The 20642-nt window shown below is 44.6% G+C and overlaps 1 protein-coding gene across 1 annotated transcript in view; it reads left to right on the top strand.

Moving 5' to 3' along the window:
• Positions 1–3958: 3958 nt before the first annotated feature.
• Positions 3959–20642, top strand: part of PTGIS (prostaglandin I2 synthase) — a 36560-nt gene continuing 19876 nt past the window's right edge. The window contains exons 1-7 of the mRNA XM_044985809.1: positions 3959–3975; positions 5271–5714; positions 8811–8934; positions 9904–10082; positions 14242–14385; positions 17212–17366; positions 18748–18929. Of these exons, the coding sequence (XP_044841744.1) occupies positions 3959–3975; positions 5271–5714; positions 8811–8934; positions 9904–10082; positions 14242–14385; positions 17212–17366; positions 18748–18929 (1245 nt within the window). The remainder of the gene's footprint in view (positions 3976–5270; positions 5715–8810; positions 8935–9903; positions 10083–14241; positions 14386–17211; positions 17367–18747; positions 18930–20642) is intronic.

A 20642-nucleotide genomic window follows, 5' to 3' on the forward strand; every position in this document is an offset into this window, starting at 1 on the left:
TTTGTACATAGACACTGGCGTATGGGCCAAAATATTTTGCAAGATTAATCATTCTGTTTCTACTTATCCTGGAGCTACTTGCCTGAGGCTGATATTTTTGAGATAACCTGTTTTGATGCTTCTTATCTGCCTTTGTAAAATCATTCACGTTACACTTTCACAGCTACATTTCATTTTCCAAAAGCCATATATGTATAGGCCATTCTGGAAGACCGTAACATGGCAGTGAACATCACTTCCAAAGCATGAAATGATACCTTGGGAAGAGCACCAGGGAACCATCCTTTACCTTACCTGCTAAGTTTCAAATTATTATTGACACTGTTAGTGATTTTTTTTTGTCTCCGTTTTCTACTGTGGTGTCTCTGTTATCCCTAGTATAGCACTTAAAAAGGCTGACCACCAGCTGATACATTTGGGAAACGTGGTTACAAGATCTGTATTAACTTATTGGGCCAGATCAGCTGGTGTAAATCAGAGTATCTCTGGTGAAGTAAATGTAACCATGCTAATGCACACAAGCTGATACCTGTCCCATTATTCAAATTCCAAGTTAAGAAATCTTCCAGCTCTAGAGTTCGTGTCTCGGTACTGTTCTCTCCCCTACTAGGTACACATGGAAAGAGTTGGAATAAGTGTAAACACACATGGTGCTGATTGCAAGCATGCTAACAAAATACATTCAGCATTGTTCATACAGATAGTGCAATCCACCCATTCCATTTCTCTACTGTGTACTCACATCAAATGCTTTGTACAGCAACCAGTTGAGAAAACACATTTGTTTCATGGAACAGCTCACAGTAATTACGAGCAGTGGCTAACATAGGGCTGGATCCTCAGCTGGTGTAAAATGATGTCACTCCACGGAAGTCAATGGCACTTCCCCAATTTACTCCATAACAATCTTTATATAGGTAAATATGTTGGTTCTTTGGCTAAAAATGCAGTGAAAGTCAGACAAAAGTAAAGAGATAATAGAGTTCAGTGGATTTACGCCTAGGTTGAATTTGTTCCATATTTTGTGTCATTGTTTTTTTCAAAGATGCCAGTAAAGTTGACTTTATTTCAGATTTCGGCTTCTATATTTGCTGCAGAGCAGTTTTCTTTGTAGAAAATACTGTATGTGTATGTGGGTTGTTGCCAGCAAAACAGGATCCCCTCCTGATATAAAGCATCAAACTGGTATCCTGCTTTCTTTTATTTTCCAAAGCATTTTTTAGCCTTTCTCCAACCGTCAGTGGAGTTAAACCCGGTATGAGTTTTAGTGCAGCATTCAGCAAAGAAGGAAAATGTTAACTTCTTCAGTGTTTGCATAGAATCTTAGGGGCTGGGGACCCAACTTTCAGGGGTCTCCCAAAATGTACCCAAAATTTTTACAAGTGCCTCCATATACATAAATCTGACTCCTTGTTTGCATGGGTGGTAATTCTGTATAGTAGCGCCTAGGAGCCCAGTCATGGTCAAGATCCCTATTATCCCAAGTGTTGTACAAGCCCAGAACAAAAAGACAGTCCCTGAACCCAAAGAGCCAGGTGACTGCTCACCTGATTGCAGCCTATTTGCATGTAAAACCCAGGTTTGGGGGGGTTCTATTTAGCCTTAAGGTTAAACTCAGTCATCATCATAGGACATAAAAACAACAAAGAGTTCAGTGACACCTTAAAGACTAACAGATTTATTTGGGCATAAGCTCAAATAAATCTGTTAGTCTTTAAGGTACCACCAGACTCCTTGTTTTTTTGTGGCTACAGACTAACACAGCTACCTCCTGATACTTGACGTCATAGGACATAATGCACAGCCATGCTGGAAATGTGTTGGGAAATAATTTAGTTGAATATGCTCTTTCTGGAGTACATTTTTTATTAATATTCACTCAGCTTGGGCAGATTCTGCAAATCACTGGTTCTTTTTGTGTCTTGCTTCCCAGTTAATTAATTGAACAACACCTTTTACAAGCAATAGGTAACGTTGTTGCCATTCTCCCCCACCTAAAAAGCACCATAGTCTGACGTTTAGAAGGTTTTATTCTAAAAGTCTTTCTTTCACAACTTGGGAAGATGCTGGTGTGGATCCAATCCACATTGAAGCTCAGTTCAGCTGGAGCTCTTTTACTGTCTCAGATGCTTTCCAAAAACCATTTAGTAACTACCCAAATTAACTGTAATGTACTCCTTTCATTTATTTGTTAGAAACAAGCCTCTAGCGCTGTTGTCAACATACATTTATTCTACATTGACCATTTTGAACTAGAACATTTTTTATTATGATGTCATTCTGCAGATAAAAATACAGGCTACCTTTCACAACAGATGAAGAAAACACAATAATATATATAAACCCAGTTCTTTGCTTAGCTTTTCTCCCTGTTGAAAAATATGTTTTAAAATAATTGTATGCCTTCCTGTGGGTCATAATTGCTTCTGCTATGGTTACTGTAGGAATTGTTGTTCTTCCTCTGCCTTTTTAGTATACCTCTATAATAATAACATACACATATGCATTTATCTAGTTCTGGTTAGGAACAAAGTTGACTATCTGCAGCTAGGTAGGGGTGGAATGATGGGGAGAAATAGATTTTTGTCTCCACCCCAGGCAATAGGCTCATAGTCGTTTAAATAATAATTATATATATATATAATTTTTAATTGTTTCCCGTGTCTTGGCACCTATTTCTTACAGAAGAAAGAACCTTTCACACCAGACACGCACAGAAGTATTAATTCCAAAGCAAAAGAACATGGACCAGATTCTTCCTTTTTTCCATGTGTGTAAATGCAAAGCAAGACAACTGATGTCAGCGGTCACACTGGTATAAAACCAGATGGGGTCAGAATCGGACTCCAGTTCTCTCAGATTATAAAATAACTCATCAGGGTGTAAATTACTCTAAAAAGAACTTGTCTCTGCCAGACAGGTAGCTGGTTGGGAAACCATCTTTCTATTTTAACAGCTCAGCAAAGAATATTTCAGACAATGACAAACAACCTATTTATATAGACTGTGACAGGGTCAGGCCGGATGACTACAGAAGAGTGATAGAAAGTAGAAACATTAGCCCCAGATTAAGCAGGTCCCTTTTCTCTGAGTAAGATAATGGGCTGTTCCAGAACAATCAAGAAGCTACTAGAATCAATTAAGACAGGCAGGCTCATCAGGGCGCCTTGTTTAAAAAGGACCTCACTTCAGTTAGTGAGGGGCGTGCGAGGAGCTGGGAGCAAGAGGCACGGAAAGAGCTGAGCGTGGGAAGGCGTACTGCTGGAGGACTGAGGAGTACAAGCATTACCAGGCATCAGGAGGAAGGTTGTGCGGTGAGGATAAAGAAGGTGTTTGGAGGAGGCCATGGGGAAGTAGCCCAGGGAGTTGTAGCTGTCACACAACTGTTACAGGAGACTCTATAGACAGCTGCGATCCACAGGGCCCTGGGCTGGAACCTGGAGTAGTGAGCGGGCCCAGAGTTTCTCCCAACTCCCTATTTGATACAAAAGGAGTTGACCTGGACTGTGGGTCCCACCAGAGGGGAAGTCTCTTGCCTGTCCCCTGACCCATTAGGTGGGACACAGAGGCTGCGAGGATTGTTCTCCCTTTCCCCATGCTGGCCAGCAATGAGCTTAGCTGAGTGAATGGCAGGTTTGGGCCACTAGCAAAAGTGGCCCCAAACTGAGGGCTGCCGTGAATCTGTGAAGCGAGCAAATCCACCAATAAGTGCACGACCCACCAAGGCAGAGGAGGAGCTTTGTCACAAGACTTTAAAAAAACCCAACAACCTAGTTTTAAAGAAAGTTTCTGTCTTGTTGTCAGTGGTCTGTTCTCCAACCCAAACAGTGTTCACGAGGTCATTAACAGTTCAGCAAGCAACTGAGCGTCTGCTGCAGTAACTTCCAGTTCGTCCTTGATTAAAGCTACCAGGCATTTGGGGACCCAGCCTGCTGTCCTTACGCTCTTCCTGATTGCCATGAGAATTTTGCTTCAGTAAGTACTGCAGGGTCAGTATCTTGGTATGAGATGAATGGTCATTGGGTGTGTTGGGTCCTAAGGGCACATTCTTGTGTATGTATTAGTAGTAATAATTATTTACGTAATGGCACCTTACAGAGATGTTTAAAAAGGCACTGCCTCCAGATTACGGAGACAAGCTCTTTGGGGCAGGGCCTGTCTCTTTGTTATGTACACCTCTACCTCGATATAACGCTGTCCTTGGGAGCCAAAAAATCTTACTGCGTTATAGGTGAAACCGTGTTATATTGAACTTGCTTTGATTCACCGGAGTGCACAGCCCCGCCCTCCCCAGAGCACTGCTTCACTGCGTTGTATCCAAATTCATGTTATATTGGGTGGCGTTATATTGAGGTAGCGGTGTATTTGCATAATGGGGCTCTGACCTATGAATGAGGCTCCGAGGTGCCTCCAAACACAAATAATAAGCAGTAATAATGGACACGTTGGCAGAATCGCTTATAAAAATGAGTACATTCATGGTATTGTACATAATATGAATTGTTTTGAACCATCAAAACATATGCATATCCCAAACTGAGTGACCACATAATCCTGAATCTGCTCCGGAATAGCCACTGTGCCATACCGCAGTGCCAGAGTAACCAGAGTCTCTTGAGCAAGCTCCATCTTGCTGTGGCAGTTACAGGGCCTTGGTTATATAATGCCTGGCAGTCATAGCCATTCATTAGATGTGAAGCTCCATCAATCTTTTAAGTATCTTTTGTGAAGTGCATCATACACTTGCGGATGCCATAAGAAGTAATACAATACTTCAAACGATTAATAAAATCGGCATGACTAGTATTTAATTTAAAAGAGTTTTTCAAAAACACGTTCGTGCCCAGAAGCCCACCAAGGTAAATGATGACGCAATGGGCACATTTCTTCTCTGCCGCCCTGTTTGCTTGCTTAGCATTTCCCTTCGGAGGGGCAAGGAAAACCCGCTTGAGGCCACAGTGATGAGTATCATGGAATAAACACAGACAGTTGTGGCCTGTTATTTATCTAGTGCTGTTGGGCTGCAGGATGCTCTGCGAACAAGGGGCTAGTTCGTGTCTTGGCGCTACGGGGAAGGAGATCGGGGTCTGGGGGCGCTCTTTCCAAGAGGGATTTGCGGGGCTTTCCCGCTACACACAGGGAGCCGTGTGGGGGGCGCTACTCGGGGTGGGCTCGTTCTGGTTTGGCTGCTCTGGGGTTGGGGTGCCGACTGGAACTGGAGTGGGTGGGAAGGGCTAGACGGGGCTGGGTTTGCCCCTCCGTGTCTCTAGGGCTCCCAGTGAGGAGTGGGGATCCGGGGACCAGGGTTTGGATGTCTGGTTCCCTGAAACCCCATGGGAGGGGGGAGAACCGGGGGGCAGCCCCGGCCAGCCGGGCTGGGGCGCTTCCCCCAGCGGTGGAGCCCGGGGGCTCTGCCCCCGCACTCGGGGCTGGAGCCAGCGCGTAGCCGCCAGCGGGGCAGCCTCCCACGGGTCCAGCGGGGCTGCTCCGGCCCGGCCAGGAGGGACGGAAGGGGAGGAGACCAAGGCAGCCCGGAGAGAGGGGCTCGGCCGGCCGCCCGGCCAGACCAGGCTGGCGGGGACCGAGGCAGCAGCTCCAATCGGCTCCTCCGGCGGGGTCCCGGCGATCAGCCGCGCCATGTGCTGGGCTCTGGCCGCCGCCTTGCTGGGGACCCTGCTGCTGCTGCTGCTGGCGCTGCGCTCCCGGCGGACGCGGTGAGTGACCGGCCTGACCTGTGCTCAGAGACGGGGTGCGGGGGGAGGGTGCCCCAGGCCCAGCCAGCGCCCGGCTCCAGTGATCGGGGTCCTCAGGCTCCGAGACCACGGTGAGGGGCGCAGTGTGGACCTAGGTGAACAGAGATCCTGCCTTGCCGGCTCTGATCCTGCCCGTCGCTGAGCATCCGCAGCTGCAGGTGGCCCCGGCCCCACCGTCAGCCCGGGAGTGGGGTGGCCGCACGCGGATGGGTGTCTCGGGGGAGCCCCTTCCTTCCTCCATCTGGCTGCCGGTCAATGAGAGCTGCTCTAGCCCTGCCCTCCTTTAGCTGGCCCAGCAGTGCAATGGTTAACTGTGTCCTCAGGTCTCTTCTCCAAACCTCATTGAATCATCATAGGCTAGGCCAGGACCCCTGTCCTTGATGAGTTGCAGGATACAGCGGGGGAGGAGGAGAAATTCTTTCTTTTATACTGTATTCCAAATCCTGCGACCTCCTCACTGGATAAGTTCAGGCCCTGGCGCTCCAGTCCCTACTTACGGTAAATCTCTAGCCTGGAACCAGTGGGTTCTGCTTAGGGGTCACTGTGAAAAGAGGAGCAGAAAGGAGGGGGAATGAATCCTTTGAAAAAATATGGATGAAGGGAAATATTAATAGAGAGAAACTGTGAACATAGGAGAAGGGGAGAAAGGAAAATAGCGACTGACGACTTAAAGGCAGTCCATATAGCATGTATAGGGCATACGCTTGGGCCAGCCTCCCTTTCAGGGAATGTTATTTTGTCCTTAATAGGTTGCACAGGATTCCCTCTAGATAGGAAAAACACGGCTTAAAAGCGCATCTGAATTATTCTTGGGGGAGGAGTATGACCCAGGGGTTTAAATGACAGGGAAAAAAACGTTTGCAAACTCAAACTTCTCGGACAGAGCTATGAATTAACTCAAGTTTGCAAAACCTTGAGCTCTGTGATATTCACCCACTGCCAGTTATTGAGCCAGGGCACCACCGATGGGCCATTTGAATCTGCTGATTAGGATGGACACGGTTGAAATCAGCGCAGATTACCTGTTTAATGGGGTTTGTGTAAAATCCTCTCACTCTGCAAGATCCCAGAGTGTGGTTTGAATTGCTGGTACCTGGTAGTTATTTCACTGTCGGTTAGGCCAGACTGTGCTCTTGGTTATACTGGTGGTGTGAATCTGGAGTAATTCCATTGACTTTACTTTTTTACACCAGTGATCATGAAATCGGAATGTGACCCCAACCCTTCAGAATGAAGGCTGTAACAGTGTTCAAATCCCAGCTCCTCGAGTGGGTGACCCAACAACAAGTGAGGGTACAGTACTGGATTTGCCTTGCTCAGGGAACGCATGGGCGAGTCATGCCATCACTGTTCCCTTTGAGCTGGCAGGGGAATGAAAAGGACACGATTCCTATTTTCTTCCCAAAAGCTCACACCTCTTGACAACTGTTTGAAATGGGCCATCTTGATTATCACTGCAAAAGTTTTTTTTCTCCTGTGGATTATAACTCAATTAATTAGCCTCTTAGAGTTGGTATGGCTACTCCCACCTTTTCATGTTCTGTATGTGTATATATATCTCCTTACTATATGTTCCATTCTGTGCATCCGAAGAAGTGAGCTGTAGCCCATGAAAGCTTATGCTCAAATAAATTTGTTAGTCTCTAAGGTGCCACAAGTACTCCTGTTCTTTTTGTGGATACAGACTAACACGGCTGTGACTCTGAAACCTGCCAGTTTTCATTTACTCAGAGCAATGACACCTCAAGTGAGTTTGTGACGATGGAGCAATCTGAATGCCCAGATATTTTAACAGTACTGCAGTCCTCATTTTGGAATTGTGGATTGTTTTTCCACTATTGTAGGGATCTTTCAAGGTTGACGGTGCTCAGTTTACTGCATTCCACTGTGCCTTGGTATTGCATAGGATTGAGAATGTACCCTCTACGTGTTGCTGTAGAATTATGATTTGTTATTTTTACAACACCCAAAAATGTGCTCAAGTCTTTACAGAACAGAGCATGTTTGCAGTGTTGTTGTAGCCGTGCTGTAGACCGGAAGAGGAGCTCTGTGTAGCTTGAATGCTTCCACCTTCCACCAACAGAAGTTGGTCCTGTACGAAATATTACCTCGCCCATCTTGTCTCTCTTAGAACAGAGTATGGCAGATTCCTGGTCTAAAGCACTTACTATCCAAAACCAAAAACTGCAGAAGTAAGGGGAAAGGATGTAACATTTGCCCTGGTATAGCTCTGTCTTGTCCTTAACACACTTACCCTTTGCTGTAGACATACCCAAAGAAAAACCTGCGGCTCGCCCGTGCCAGCTGATTCAGGCTGGGGTCTTAGAACCCAGGCCCAGAAGTCTACACTGCAATAAAATAGCCCTGCAGCCCAAGCCCTGTGAGCCCGCCGTGGGTTTTTCTTTGCTGTGTAGACATACCCTTTTTCATATATATGGTATTGATATACCTAGCCTTAATATAGTGAGCTACAAATGCAATAGCATGACAGCTTTTAATCCTAAAATGTCAGTCTTTTGCAGTTTGCAAGACCCATAGGATTATTTTAATGCACTTAGGTATGTCCATTCAATTTCTTCTTTTATATTAGCTGTATTAGAAAGAGAATAAACCCCCAAATTAATATCTTTTTGTCACTAACGCTTATGTACACTATTATACTGTTTAGCCAGCATAAATTTGAGACACTTTCACTGAATAAAAAAACAACAACAACCCACAAACACTTCCTTTGAATTGCTAATTAGTCTTTGCTCCTTTCTGACTCAGGATAGTAATTACAAATCCTTTTTTGGGTTACGCCTGTGGAACCCTGGAGACTTTAAAAGATTCAAACTGGGGTAACCCAAATGCAGTTTGGCTATATAATTTTGTCCATGTGATGTAATAAAGCATGCTTGATCTATGAAACAAAGCAAGATGCAGATGGTAATGTCGTTTCACACTGACACACCCAAAGCATGCTGGAATGCAGGAGTTTAAGTGCCAATGGTTATTAAGCAACTGTAGGGCAATCCTTCCACAGGCTTTAAGAGCTTTTACTGATCTTTTTTCCAGGCTACCGAGTGAACCTCCACTTGACAGAGGTCTTGTTCCTTGGCTGGGACATGCTGTGGAATTTGGAAAAGATGCTGCCAGCTTCCTGTCTAAAATGAAGCAAAAACATGGCGATATTTTCACAGTAGGTGCCAGTTGTGAATTGCCTGTGCTGCCTGGGTTTAACCCCTGCAGGGTGCACAGTTCAGCTGTTCAACCAAAAGTAGCCCAGAAAGCTTTGTAGAAACAGCTTTGATTGTATGCCACAGACAAGCATAGAAATCAGCAAACCTTTCCTCTTCTCTCCTGGCCACTCTGCCTCTTCCTGCTCCCACCTACAGGAAGCCAGCCTGGAGCTGCTTTTAAACTAAACAGTGCACGAGTGGCTTTATTTCAGAAGGCTTTAACGTCACCTTTCATACGTGCCACAGAGCAGCTTTGTTTTTCATAGCAACATGTTTTTTCCCATACCTGGATTAAGACTACAGATTGGTGTCTTCAGTCCATTCTGCCTCCTGTAGGGGCTAAAACTGGATGCTTCAGAGGAAGGCGGATGCCCTCATAATGTTGTACAGTGTTGGGGGGTGAGGGGAAATGACCCTAGCACCGTTAAAGTCAGTGGGAGGTTTGCCTGAGTGAGGAGTGCAAGTTGGGTCCCTTAACTTGTATAACTACAGGTGATGTTCAGAGTCATAACATTTTAGGTCCTAACAATCCCGAGCCCAGATGTGTAACAGTGACCAGGTACGTTACCATCTTGATCAGTGAGTTTCTGTGTTTCCGTGGGAGCATGGGAGTTTTTCAGACCATCAAATATGCAGTCCAAATAACATTTTGGAATGATTTGCAGACTATTGCACCTCAGCTGGTGTAAATCCGTGTGCCTCCATTGAGGTCAAAGGCCCTGCACTACTTTGCACCAGCTGAGGATATGTGCTCAGCTGGGAATAATGAAGGAAAAGGACTGTGTCTGAGTTATAGGAGTTATTACTGCAGAGTTTGGCTTAGCATTTGTCCCACTGTTTGGTAATATTTCACATTTTTAATGTATTTTTGTGTTCATTAAGTTAATAGACCCATTAATTTTGTATTGTGGATTGTTTTCCTCCTTTAGATCCAGGTTGCCGGGAAATTTATCACCATCTTGTTGGACCCTCACTCGTATGATTCGGTGCTTTGGGAGTCAAGTTGTCAACTAGATTTCAGCAAATATGCGCGCCTTTTAATGGATCGAATGTTTGATGTCAAACTGCCTGACTATGACCCCAATGAGGAAAAGGTCATACTGAGATCGTGAGTATGATACAAAAGAAAATTTGTGTCAATGTCTCCAGTTTGTTTTGGAATATTATTTTCCAGTGAGAGCCAGGCAGTTCCTGGTATCCAGGAAAGGGATATTAGCTACAGCATAAGTACAAAGCAAAATGGAAGGGGATAAGATCTGAGGTTATCTAGATTTTCCCAGCGAGTCACTCAGTAAGGATGAAATGACAATGGGCTAACTATCCTAGATGCCTGGCTTCTAAATACCAGAGACGAGTGCACTAGGAAGATGGATAGATCATAATCTATCTTTGTTAACGTTAAAAAGAAATAACCAATAATAGCCCTGGTGGGTTTAAAATGTAACATGGTGTGACAGCAAAAAAAAGGCTAACGTGACTTAGGGTTTCACATACAGAGCAGGGGGTGATAATCCCTCTATGTACGGCTCTAGAGAGGCCATGCCTGGTGTACTGTGTTCAGGTCAGGGCACCTCAGGATTGACTAAAAGGTAGAGCCAATTGTTTGACTACACTTGTGGTCCATTCTTAACAATGTTCAAGAGACCAAATTACCAAATATAGCCAAATTTGCTGTCTAAAGACACAGAGGTACAATGCAAAAAGGAGATATAAATTCCCCTCCTTCTGGGAAGCAAATTCTTTCAGTGTGTTCATCTTACACAAAAGGTGTGCTTCACAGATACATCTTCAAACTTGATTGTGTTTATATTATGGTGGTTTCCAAGCTGAATGCCTCCTATATGTCAATTTAAAGTTTAAGTTTAACCCACTAGTTTGTGCCAGCTTTGTCCTGGGTACCTGAACATAAGAACGGCCATACTGGGTCAGACCAATGGTCCATCTAGCCAAGTATCCTGTCTTTCGATAGTAGCCAGTGCCAGCTGCTTCAGAGGGAATGAACAGAACAGGAAATCATTAAATGATCCATCCCCTGTCGCCCATTCCCAGCTTCTGGCAAATAGAGGCTAGGGACACCATCCCTGCCCATCCTGGCTAATAGCCATTGATGGACCTATCCTCCATGAACTTATCTAGTTCTTTTTTGAACCCTGTTATAGTCTTGGCCTTCACAACAACCTGTGGCAAGGAGTTCCACAGGTTGACTGTGTAATATGAAAAAATACTTCCTTTTGTTTGTTTTAAACATACTGCCTATTAATTTCATTTGGTGACCCCTAGTTCTTGAGTTGTGAGAAGGAGTAAATAACACTTCCTTATTTACTTTCACCACACCAGTCATGATTTTATAGACCTCTATCATATCCCCCCTTAGTCACCTCTTTTCCAAGCTGAAAAGTACCAGTCTTATTAATCTCTCCTCATACCGCTGCTGTTCTATACGCCGAATCATTTTTGTTGCCCTTTTCTGAACCTTTTCCAATTCTAATATACCTGGCTATACTTTCCCGTATCTCGTTTTGAATACTACATTCCAAGTGTTGATGAGCCATGCAAGTACTCCCTAGCTGTACTTGGTACAAAGTATTCATGCATTTTTGCTGTGAAAAGTTTTCTATTTTCTAATGCCAAAGCTAATGTCAGCTTTGCAAAGTGCTGCGGGATGCTTGACATGGGTGAACAGAATTGTGGGAAGAGCATAATACATACCATAATTTCCCAACAGCCATATATATATGTGTATAGAAAACATATACTATATTAATACCATGCACATAATACCTATTAATGTGGTATGTACTACACCAACAAATATGTATTGGCTAACATCAGTATGTGAATCATGTGGGTTAACTGAAGGGGAGCTCAAGAAGAGCAACAAAAATTATACGGGGCTTGGCTAGAGGGATTAGTTTATAAGGAAGAATTAACACCATGGGGGTGGAATATAGATAACTTGGCTAAGAGTCATCCAGGTTACGTCTGGGAACAAACCTTGCTTGTATATCAGTCTTGCTTTTCATCCAGGCAGCAAATGTCATGTTGACCCTTGGCGCTGACTCCGGCTGGCACAGGGCCCAGCGATGCACGACGTGTGTGTGGAAGGAGAGGACATAGGGAGTTCCAGCATGTCTCTTGCACAAGCAACAGCACAGGGTCTCTCTCTCTCCATAGCACTAAGGAGAGTTCTCGGTGCAATGGCCAGCAGATATGTGTGCGCTGATGGGGACCAGTGGGAATGCGTCGGTCAGCTGGAAGCTCTAGCCAGCAGCAGATGGGCTGCACTTTAATGCTGTGCAGAGTAGCAGCAAAGCAGGCTCCACAATGCAATGCCCCCAACCCTCCCCATAGTGTCCTGCCTTGGATATCAAGATTCGCATGGTAGAGCCAACATCAGGAAAAGTTTCTAGTCTCTCCTGCCAGTTAGGGCAGGATTTAGACCTTACGAATTAGCAATGCCTGTCTCACACTGTCTGGCCAGTACAACACATGTACACCAGAAAATGCTGTCCCAGCCCTGAAACCAGTAAAAATCATCCTGAAGCAATTGCAGTTATTCGGCAGGAGACAACAGTAAGCAGCAGAGCCCTGGGAGCAGCAGAGCCCCATTATTTTACTCTCTCTGGGATCAATATTTACATCTAATATTTTAAGATATTAGAGAGATGTAATGACTTCTTGCTGGGTGATAGCAGCGAGACATGTTTAAACCCTTTAAATAAAAGCAGGGGAAGCAACCTGGCTAGAGATAAATACGCCGACCACATAGTTTACAGTGGTAAACAAAGCCCACGGGAGAGTGTACGTCTGATGGAGCATCGGCAGCGTGACTGAAAGCAATGAACCATCATGTTTATACTCTAGTGGCATAAAAATAGGACAGTCTGTGGTCTGAACTTCTGGGAACATCTCTGTTTCACCAATAGATACATCACACCGAGACATGAATGGCTGAAAATAGCTTTTTAGACATGAATGGCTGAAAATAGCACTCCCCCCTTCAGATGATTTGTTTGCCAATGGAAGTTTTAAGCCCTGGGAGATGTTAATGTGAATCGTTCAGATGTCTGACCCTTAGTCAGACATCGCCTTCCAATCTATAGGTTTAAAAATTGCTGGACTCTCAATTGCTAGGAGGGAGTGGCTTGACCTTATTGTGCTCATGCAATTTATAAGGAAATGAGGTTCGGATAAAACCAGGCTGGTTTCAGATGATTTATTCTGCAATATTGCATTTGCACATTGGCTGAGGGCACTGATCTTCTACGGTATGCACTTCCTTTGTTGTGCTCTTGTGGGAATGTTAACACGTTGTTAGTGCTCTGGTGGTCACCCCGCGATTGGAAGGTTGGCAGGTTCATTTGTCAGTGCGCCTCAGGTAAACTGGTCTGAGCAGCGTAGTGTTCTGAGTCAGCCAGTGTAAACGAGCACAGCTTCTTCCCCTGAAAGGATTGCTGCTGCAGTGCTGTGCAAGCCCCCCTGAGAGTCCTACGTGGGAAGCCCCAGGCTGACAGTAAGCTAAGGAGAATGGCCCATAATCAGTCCCTTGGAAACCATTTGAGTAGCAGGAAAAGAGCAGTGGCTCCAATGTGGTTAGTGAAGTCACAGAATGGCTGCTCATTTTAAGAACCACGCTCCGTGTACTAGCAAGTTCCAGTGGAAGTACAGCATAAGAAAGCCAGTAACCTCCATGGAAAAACATTGTACTGTTGCAATCAAACCTCTCATCTGACCAGTGGCTACCAGTAGAGGCAAATCCCTGCTAGATGTCATAGCAAACTGGCCTTTCTTTTGTTAAGTCTATAACAGCCACTTTCCCACAGGGAGTACAAAACAGTTAAGGCACTTAAAATAAATCTGCGTAGATGGCATCTCCATGTTCACCACTTATTACCTCTCAGTGGCTTCTATCCCAGAACATGGCTCCAAAGCAAAAATCCAAGTCCAACCTTCAGCCTCACCCCCAAATGTTGGGACGTGTCCAATGTATCTTAGAACTGTGCAGCTGGTTTCACTCTCCATAATAGGCAACAACAGAATCCAGATCAGGCCACTTTACGGTACCTTAGTGCAGCATGGAGAACTCTGCCCATTACTTTCCCCTTTGCACAGAACACAGGGGCTTGGGCTGTGCAAGTGACTAGGTTCAGATACCCAGGGATGTGTGCGATATAAATAGGTGAGGCTTGTCCCTAGCTAAACACTGATTATAGAACAGTAAGACTTATACATGAAGGTGTTTCACAAAGTAACTTCTGCTTCTGCAGGGCTCTGCAAAACAAGAACCTCCCATCCCTCACTAAGGCGATGTTCTTCAACCTTCAGACCCTTCTGCTTTCTGACCCAAGCAATTTGAGCCGGCAGTGGATAGACGAAGGCTTGTTTAATCTCTCCTATGGTATGATGCTCAGGTAAGTGCTGCACTATAAAGCTTCGGCCCTTGGGATTGGAAGGGGAATGATATCACAGTCAGCTCTACTCCATTTTTTAACAATTGTGACTCACTTAAAAAAGAATGGATGTTTGCACCAGGCTTTAAAGATGCAGGGCCTGCTGTGGCTCTCACACTGGTGTCAATAAGAAGCAATGGCACTGGAGCCAGTGAGGATACACTGGTGTGAAATTGGTGTACAGCAAGAACAGAATCAGGCCTGGAACGTGCTATGAAAGTGCAGGTATCGTTATTTTATCACTATGAACACTCATTTTTTTGAGCATATCTAATATTTTAAAACTTTAGTCACTGCTGCCTCGTTTTGCGCTTTCTTCTTTCCAACAGCCTGTTTTAGGGGCAAATGGAGAGATGTTTTTTGTTCATGAAGGGATGGGGAAGAAGCAGAATGATCTAGTAGTTAAAACTCTGGCCTAGAAGTCAAGAAAACTTTTTTTCCAGCTCTGCCTCTGACTTGCAGCATGACCTGGGACAGAATTAGGAGCCTAAATATGTGGCTTGATTTTCAGAGATGCTGAGCACTCACAGCTCTACCTGCCTTTGGGTAGCCAGGTTTGGAAATCTTGGTCTTACCTGTGTTTCACTTTGCCCATGTGTCGATTGGGGGGTAAGGACCCTTACCTGCCCGACAGAAGTGATATTCATTGACATATAGAAAACAAATGGCAGGGCTTGCATGGAAAGTTTTATAGAAATGCAAAACCAGGGTCTGCTTCTGCCAGCCTTTCTCCTAATAGCATCTTAGTCCAGGAGTTAGTGTCATTAACATTGAAACCGAGAGGAGTTAGTGTCATTAACAATGAAACCGAGAGGAGTTAGTGTCATTAACATTAAAACCGAGAGGGCTCCAAACGGAGAAATGAAACTGCGAAGTTTTCTTTTTACTGAAACCCCAAGAAAAGAGACATTATAGAAAAGGAATATTTGGCTCATGACTTTTTTTTAAAAGTAGTTTAATTAGGGTTGATTTTGCAAACCTAACATTAAATTAACCCCCTGTGTGCCATAGGATATGCAAAATCCAACCAATGGTCTATGGAACTGACCTGCAGTGTGGACATTCGTTGTACCGGATATCCTACACTGCCAGAAAGCATAGCTAATGGTGCTGCATTAAACATTTCAGTGGCACTTACAAGTTTACAGCCCGGCAATGTTCGGATTGTAAACTGTGGAGGGAAATATTTATTTGTTTAAAAATAATTATATCCAATAGAATACACCCACCCACCCACACACACACAATGCCACCTGATAGAATTTCTGTTTGCTTTTTAAAAAACCTAGGAGATTACACACAAAATAACTACATGAAGAGAATATTATTAAGGTTGCAAAGTCAAGCATTCAAAAGTTAGGAACTACCAGAATGAAGGTTTCCTGTGCAATGCTAATTTGGCCCCCTTGTGTGTATGGATTATTATATTGCCTTTAGTTACATGATCGCACACTATTTTTTCCATGGGATCCCTGCCTCATTCAGTAAATAGGTTGGGCCTGGTGTGAGGATGAATTAGGGTTGTGTATTGAGCAGGCTGTTGTCTAGGACCCCTGCCTCACTTGTTGCAGAAGTTGGAAGGTGTATAATTAATGAGATGGGATTTCAGGAAGAGAAAGAACAGTCTCATGGTTAAGACGGTGGAATGCTGCTCTGGAGAACTGGATTCTATCCCTGCCTCTGCCAAAGAGTTCCTGTGCGATCCTAGGCAAGTCACTTCAACCCAGATGTTCATAGGTGGTCACTAGTGATACGTTCTTCTCTTTCTGAGGCTCCATCTTGATACCTGGGGATTTATTTGCAGAAGAGCTGAGCACACACAGCTGATCTGTGCTTTGAACATATAAAATGCTATGTGATGCTAAGTACTCTGAAAAATCATCACAGACTGGGAACCCAAAATTAGTAGAAACTTTGGACCATAATCTCTGTGCCTCAGCTCCCAGTCTATAAAATGGGGATAAGAGCGTCTTCCCCGTTCTCCTCACCGGGCAATGGTGAAGATAAGTTAATTAACATTTGTGAAGGACTCCGATACTATCATAGAAAAGCCCAGGCGGAGATTAATAATTCTACCTCCAGAGCAGGGGTTAAATAGTATGCAGCAAATAAGGCCTGGGACCACACATTGAACAATGAGGAAAAAACAAAATGTTGAATAGCTGCTCATTAAGTGAGGGCCACCCTTCTTGTGCACTGAATGAGGCAGGGAGCCTGTGGAAAAAATAAATGTGATCGTGTAATTAAACGCAGTATAATAAGGCATACGCACAAGGGTGTGTGTGTGCAAATTAAGGTTGCAGAGGCAACCCTAATTCTGATGTTTCCTAACTTTTGAGTGCGTGACTTTACAACCTTTCGTGTGGATGTAATATATAAAAAGCAGGGGACTTCAGTGTGAGCTGGATTAGACTCTAGTAAAAATATGCAAACAGGCATAATCACATGCAACAAATCCTATATAATGTTGGACTTTCTAAGGGCAAATCTTTCCATGGAAAGCAAAGGGAAACAGATGCAAAATAAAATATCAAAACTCTATTTATGCCATTATCCTGTGTCTTAAGAAGTAACTGTTGTTGCATATGTCATCTAAAAAGGTTTCACTATACATTGCACAGAGTCTTTTAATTATATGTTATATTAAGATTAAAATACTAAAAATATTGGGTGAAATCCTGGCCCCTGTTCAGCTCAACAGGAGTTTTGCCCTTGACTTCAGTAGAGCCAGGGTTTCATCCATTGTATTTTAAATAGAAATGTATTTGCCCTCTTTGTTCCAAACAGAGCTGGATACCTGACCCTGTATGGAAATGAAGGAGAAAACTGCAACGATCCTTCTTGCCAAGATAAAGACCGGGCCCATTCTGCTGAGGTCTACAATGCATTTTATAAATTGGACCAGCTGTTGATGAGAGCGGCCCGCTCCATGCTAACTGCAGGTGAGTGCCTGTGGGCCAGAAAGAACCATCCACTAGGGTGACCAGACAGCAAATGTGAAAAATCGGGACAGGGGTGAGGGGTAATAGGAGCCTATATAAGAAAAAGACCCAAAAATCGGGACTGTCCTTATAAAATCGGGACATCTGGTCCCCCTACCATCCACATAGACATAGGGCTACATATTCAAGCATGTTAGGCATGCAATTACACACCCAATTTGTAGGTACAGTTCATGCAATTGCACATGTAAATCAAATCATATAATATGCCATTTGCGTGCACCTCAGACACTTTGACCAGTTCCAAATGCAGCTGGCCATTTGTACTATGCCTGTACTCCCTGATCTGCACAGGCTTCCAGGTCATTTCCAGGTGCAATTTAAAATGCTGGCTTTAACCAATGGTTAAGACCCTCAGCACCCCAGGAACCTGCCCCTCTTTCCCAGGGGATACGAAGGTGCCTGAGGTCATCTGAGGCCTTCCCTGCATTGCAAGAATGGGACCAGGCCATTGTGTTTCCTTTGTGTGACACATGGAGAAGTCTGCATTGGCCCTGCATAGTCTGATGTGGAAGGTGGTGATGGCGCAGGACAGCAAAGGGGCCTCCACATCCACATAACACACCATGGAGTAGCAGCCAGATGGGGCTGTACTGCAGCTCTGCCCCTGCAATAGGGCTTGGGTTAAACTTCCCCAGCTCACATGGAACCCAGTTACCTCGGCTTTCTGCTGGGAAAGAGAATGTCAGCCTCACTGGAATATCAGCACGTCCACATGGAGTAGTCTGGAGAATAAGGGTTTGTCTAGCAATGTGTCAGCTGTGCGTGCTCAATCCCAAGCTTCTAAGTAGCTAACGTGTTTTTAAACATGACTGTCTACACCCGGGGCTAAATGGGGTTCAACAGCATGCTAATCAACACATTTTCTAACACAACTCAGTTCCCAGTGTAAACAAGGCATGGGAGGAGCATTTCTGGCAGGGAGCTGTTGAACACCTCACCATGGAGAGGTCTAACTGTTCCTCATTCCCAGCCTTTTTATGGATTTGCTTTTGACCTCTCCTTCCAAGGTCCAGCACACGTGATTAGAGTCTCTCTGTCAGGGATTCCTGAGAGCACACAGGAAAGGACCATTGTTCTGGAAACCACCTGGAAATTAAGCCATTTAGGTTGGAAATTATTTCTGAGCAAGGCCCTGCTTTTACATAGGAGCTATTCTAGAAGAGCAAGTATGGGCAGTAGATGGCACCATTGTGAACGTTTTAAGTGCCTTCTATCCGTGTCACTTACACTTTAGACCAGGAGTCACTAGAACTGGTCAGCTGCAGTGTCTCTTAATGTTTGTATTAATAACGAAATCTCTGCCTTTGTTTATGTGCAGCGGAAAAGAAGGAAGCTGCCAGCCTCAAGGGACATCTCTGGAAGCTACTGTCTGTAAAAAGACTGAATTCCAAAGCCAACAAAAGCCTTTGGCTAGAGAGCTACAAGCAGCACCTAGAGGAACTGGGAGTGGATGAGGATATGCAACCCAGAGCCATGCTGATGCAGCTCTGGGCCACACAGGTAAAACCATCTGCTCTTTCAGGGAGATAACAAGATGGAGAGAAAGCTAGAAATTGCCTTAGGACTAACAATAATGATACTGATTCCACTAGAGAGGGTGTGATGCTCCTGGAAAATACCAAAGAAATTCTAACCGCATGGGGAAAACGTCAAAGGAAATAAAACACCCACATTGATTTAAAGTAATATTGCGGCAAAGCCAGGGCCAAGCTGGAAACTTCCTCGTGGTTGTTCTGAACTGCAAGACACCAGTGGAGACAGAATATTGAGCTTCCTTCTCCAAAAGCACAGGTCTACACCACTTGAGAGAAAGGAGAATCGTAGGATCGTTAGCAGTGAAGGATCTGTGACACATAGTGGAGCCCTTCTGATTCCCTCCAGTTGAGGGCAGTGGTGAACATATGCACTAGGTCGAGTCTGTTCATTACAAAATTTAGTTTCTTAGGGGCACAAACACAAAGATTTAGGTCTCACTCCTGCAGTGCAAGGACTTGGCTCTGTCCTTAATGTACCCAGCGTGGCAAATTTCACCCGCAGATTGTATGGTCCTTCAGCAGAGTGTTTCAGGACAGTGAGTGATCATGAATCCAGCACCGTATCAACTGCAAAGCTGACATGCCATCTTTCATTCGGTGTGTGTGATCATTCATTGTTCTGAGGCCCTTTTACCAAGGGCCATATGAGCTGCAATACCCAGCTCCAATACAGTGAATGATGGTTGCCATGAAACTTTAACCGTGATTTTTACAGAATTATGCCTGAGGCGTTTGGATATTATCACTTGTGTGCACTGAGACAAGTCATGTGAATTAAGCCTAAATCGGTTCTGCGCATGTAAATTCTATGGAGCAAATCCTCAGCTGCTGTAAATTGTCCTAATGCCATTGATATCTGTGGAGTTGTGATCATTTATACCAGCTAAGAAACTGCCTCTATCTGTGTGTAAGTGCTGGCATGCAAAGACTGTGTGTGTTAACTCACTACACACACAAGTAGGAGTTCACAATTTGCCCCTCTATGTGCACATTTCCTCACACACCTACTGGACAGGTACATAACATAAATCACCACTAGGGGGCGGTGTATGCCTTATTTTAAGACGTGTTTGTGTCCTTGGCCAAGGTGCTGCTTTCCCAGGAGAAGTAATGCATACTGTCTGGCGCGGATCACAGATGACAGTCTATCCCCAGGCATTTCCAGTTTACATTTGATCACATCTGACTTTCTGAGCAAGGACCTTTTCTAAGCAGCTGTAGTTTCAGACCTTTTAAAAAAAAACTCACTTTCTCCTGTGTGTGACCTAACACTTTGAGGGAGCATTTTCACATCCCAAATGCAAAGATTTCACTGGAGACGCTCAAACAGGCAACACTTCAGATCACCGTGCAGCTAGTGAAAACCACCCCATAACTTCTATAGAATCCTAACCATGGTAGGGAAAAAATACCCATATGTAAGGGGTCTTGTTTCTTCATGCCTAAGGCTAGGATTTTGTAAAAGTCATGGACAGGTCATGGGCAATGACCAAAAATTCACAGAAGCCGTGACCTGTCCCTGACTTTTACTAAAAGCATCCCTGACAAAATGGGGAGTGAGGAGGGTCCAGCATCCTGCTCCACTGCATGCAGTGGCAGGGAGCTACGGCCCCTCACCCTTTCCCACTGGCTGGGGAGTTGGGGGGGTATCCCCCCCACTGCAGGCTCGGAGGCAGCT

Source organism: Mauremys mutica, chromosome 13 (genome assembly GCF_020497125.1).
Source record: "Mauremys mutica isolate MM-2020 ecotype Southern chromosome 13, ASM2049712v1, whole genome shotgun sequence".
NCBI classification, from domain to species: Eukaryota; Metazoa; Chordata; order Testudines; family Geoemydidae; genus Mauremys; species Mauremys mutica.